The sequence below is a fragment of the Typha latifolia genome, chromosome 14 (genome assembly GCF_019914945.1).
Source record: "Typha latifolia isolate L0001 chromosome 14, TyphaL0001v2, whole genome shotgun sequence".
Taxonomy (NCBI): domain Eukaryota; kingdom Viridiplantae; phylum Streptophyta; class Magnoliopsida; order Poales; family Typhaceae; genus Typha; species Typha latifolia.
In genome coordinates, this window is record NC_133099.1 from 8995897 (window position 1) to 8999428 (window position 3532).

General features: G+C 41.3%; 1 protein-coding gene across 1 annotated transcript; it reads right to left on the reverse strand.

Annotated features, from left to right (window-relative positions):
* Window positions 1–226: 226 nt before the first annotated feature.
* LOC140801320 (flavone O-methyltransferase 1-like) lies at window positions 227–2646 on the reverse strand. The gene is made up of 4 exons (XM_073156366.1): window positions 2059–2646; window positions 1203–1513; window positions 952–1016; window positions 227–671 (listed from the first exon to the last, which is right to left on the reverse strand). Exons 1-4 carry the CDS (start codon window positions 2478–2480, stop codon window positions 375–377), a joined length of 1095 nt encoding a protein of 364 aa, XP_073012467.1. The 5' UTR covers window positions 2481–2646; the 3' UTR covers window positions 227–374.
* Between the last annotated feature and the right edge of the window lie 886 nt (window positions 2647–3532).

Sequence of the window (3532 nt, forward strand, 5' to 3'; positions counted from 1 at the left end):
TGGGGGAAAGGGAAGGAGTCAGCGCACGCGCTTGGCGCGTGCGCTGTGGTTAGGGTGCACGCGCGTAGCACGTGCGCCAATATATATATATATATATATATATATATATATATATATTTATTTATTTATTTATTTTTATTTTTTTTTTTTTACGGGTGTTACAATAATCATGCAAACCATAGGCTTCATTTACTCTAATTGGACCAAACAATTCAAAACAGCAGAATAAGAAAATGATATCTTTATTCACTGGAATCACAATCCATGAGTAGGCCTCTCAATGAAACAAACCAAAAGCTTCATGCCATGATCATCAAAGAAGTTAAGGAAGATTAAACCATCCAATACTCTCTCTCTCTCTCTCTCTCTCCCTCCTACTTAGTAAATTCTATGGCCCAAGAATTGGCAAAGACATAGGATGCATTGAATCCTTTGAAGCCAGCTTCCTTTGCCAAGTCCCTGAACTCTTTCTCACTCCTCTCTTTGCCTCCAGGGTTGTGAGCCAACATGATGAGATCTGCATGGAAGACACCTTGTGCTTCAGGAGTTGGTTCTGGGGTCACTGGAAGGATACACTCCACGATGATCACCTTGCCGTTCTCCGGCAGAGCCTTATAACAATTCTTCAATAACTTCGCACAGTGCTCGTCGCTCCAATCATGAAGAATCCACTGCAAGATTAGCATTTTGATCATTATTGTCAGGATATAACAGTTTTATTTTTCAGAATAGTTGATGAATTAGTCTGAACCTTGTATAAGTTTACAAGTCAACAAATATGAAATATATACTATATTTCTATAGCCTTCCATGTTTGAATTGCTTCCTTGATTTCAACTTTACAGTTGAAGAGAGGCATCTAGAATGATGTGCATGATCTACCTAATTTATAAACCTACTACTATCAAAGTCCTACCGAATCTTATTGAACAGTTGATTAGGTAAACTGACCTTCATCAAGATGGCATCTCCAGTTGGGACACTGGCAAACATATCTCCACGTACATGCTCCACTCCTGCATCAAACCCACCAAAAAGTACAGACCACACCAAATTAATCCATACATAATAAGAGTTTTGCAGTTTGGAATTTAAATTCTTGGATCAAAACTCTCCAAATTTGAAATTCAATTCAATTCAACAACTATCCTAAGTGATTTGCCGAATAGCAAAAGGTGCTGATTAAAGATTAATTAATGTACCTGGGAAAGGAGGTGCTTCAGAGATGACATGGGGGAGGTCAAAGTTGATGCCTTTGATATGGGTGTGCTTGGAGGTGATCATGCGGAGAGTGGCGCCAATGCCGCCGCCAACATCGACGAGCACGTTGACATTGTCGAATCCCCGGTAAAACTCGAGAAGCTTCTTCGTGATGATGACTGAGTGATTCTTCATCCCCTCATTGAACACCTTATTGAAGCGGGGATCCGTGCCGTGGTACTCGAACGCCGTCATGCCGTATGCCTTGTTGAAAGGGATCCCACCGTCCAACACTGCATCCTTCAAGTAGTACCTGCAATTCACATCATTCCATAAATCCGGCACGCAACTAACTAACTAAGTAACTAACGACATGTCATCAACCTAAGAACAGGCATATTGAAAGAAGTAGACTTAGGGAGATCTATGTCTCTTTTCTTCTGCTTGCTTTCCTAGTGTTTGACATGATGATCTTTTGAAGTCCTACATTTAAAATTGGTATATATTCTACATCCTGAGGAGCATTTTTGTCAAAAGAGTTTAACTATTCCGATTATTATACCCCATAAAAATAGGAGTTCCCTTGCAACTAAAATCGGAAACATAGGTGGTTATTTGCAAAAAGATCCGTAATAAAAATAGAGTTCAGGAATATAAATACTGAAAGCGAGGGGGTGAATTATAAATTTTGTAAATCCCGTGCAAAATAGCGTTCAGGAATTTACTAAATCCGGGTACTTGGCACTTAGATCACTAATGAAGATATGCATCAAAGTATTGGACAGTGATAAATTCCTACATCTAGCATCTGGATGGGATCCTATTAAAAAAGAGTAGGTAGATGAGTGCGACCCGTACCAGCTCTCCATAAGCACCTTATCCTGGTTCATGAGCGCGAGCGGCGCCATGGAGACGCCGTCCTCGTTCTTCGTCAGCCAGCGGCAGACCGGCACCGGCTTGTACCTCCTCACGACGTTTCCGTCGCCAGAGGCCTCCACGTCGCAGCCGACCACCTTGTAGGAGGCGAGCAGCCTCAGCATCCGGTCGAGCATCACGGGCGCCTGGGGGTTCGCCGTCGGCAGCTGCGCCGCCACCTCCTCCGCCGTGGCGGGCTTCCCGGCGGCGACGAGGATCTCGAGGAGGTCGAGCTCCAGGGCCGCTTTGAGGGTCATGGGGAGGATGGAGGTGCTGCCGAGCTGGAGGGCGAACATGCACGCCGCCTCGTCCTCCGCGTCCCCGGGAGCGGACGACACGTGCGCGTCTGCGTTCGTGGACCCCATGGAAATACACGGAAGACGAGAGAGACGAGCAATTTGGGAAAGTGAGAAAGTGGATAGTGTGCTGGTAACTGTGGAAGAGGGTCTTTTATGGGAAGTGAGTTCACCCACCAACGGCAATTATCAGCTTAAATGCTATTTTAAGTTGGTTGGAAGTTTTAGTGTCATTAAATCACCCATCAATTTTTTTGCCATCACAATAAATTCCACCAAAAATATCGAGTACTCCTACAAGACCTAATTCACACTCACTATGCAAAAGATGAAGTACTCCTACCCATTCATTTGTCATCACCTAATAATACCTTTTTTTTTGTTTTTTTAGAAAAATAGACTATCTCTCAAACTTATTATCAAATACTAAACTAATCAGTACTTTTTTAAAAATGCTAATCATTTAAGCATTTTTATTGTTTGTTAATTTTTTTTCTGAACGGCTGAAAGATTATGTTAAAAAGATATATATATATATATATATAATATTGATTAGTTTAGCATTTTTATTAGGGCTATAGTAGATTAAACCCCATTTGGTGATAAGTTTGAAGAATAGTCTATTTCGATAAAAATAAATTAGAACAACTACTAGTTTGGTAAAAACTCCCTAATTCCACCAAAAAGACCGAGTATTCTTGCAAGAAGTATTTGGGATTTTTATGTGTTTACCCTTACAAATAAAATCTTTTATATGATTTTATGTGTAACACCAAAAATAAAAATTAAAAACAATTATGACACACAGTTTACTAGGCACAACTGGCAATAGTCGGCCACTGTAGCAGACGTGCAGTGTTCGTCGGAGCAGGATATGGAGTCCACCACCCCCTCGTCTCCTCTTCCCTTCGACTTAAGATCCCTCTTTCTCTTTTAAGTTCTTTTATTCTTCCAGCAGCCTCTCCCCTTCTTCCCTTCTTCCCTTCTCTCTCTATTCTCTGTTTTTCTGCCAAGGTTTTCGACAAAGTCATTGATCCCCGATCTGATCTATAGGTTAGTCCCCTTATCTCCTCTTGTGATTAATTTGTTTTTCATCAAGTAAAATTGTAGTTATTTTTAGT

What these genes read in the sequence shown, in the direction of transcription:
- LOC140801320 (XM_073156366.1), bottom strand. Translation starts at nt 2,480, where the DNA reads ATGGGGTCCACGAACGCAGACGCGCACGTGTCGTCCGCTCCCGGGGAC. An exon ending in AAGGTGCTTATGGAGAGCTG is followed by an intron (nt 1,514 to 2,058) that starts GTACGGGTCGCA and finishes TGTGAATTGCAG; the next exon opens with GTACTACTTGAAGGATGCAG. An exon ending in GAGATGCCATCTTGATGAAG is followed by an intron (nt 672 to 951) that starts GTCAGTTTACCT and finishes CTAATCTTGCAG; the next exon opens with TGGATTCTTCATGATTGGAG.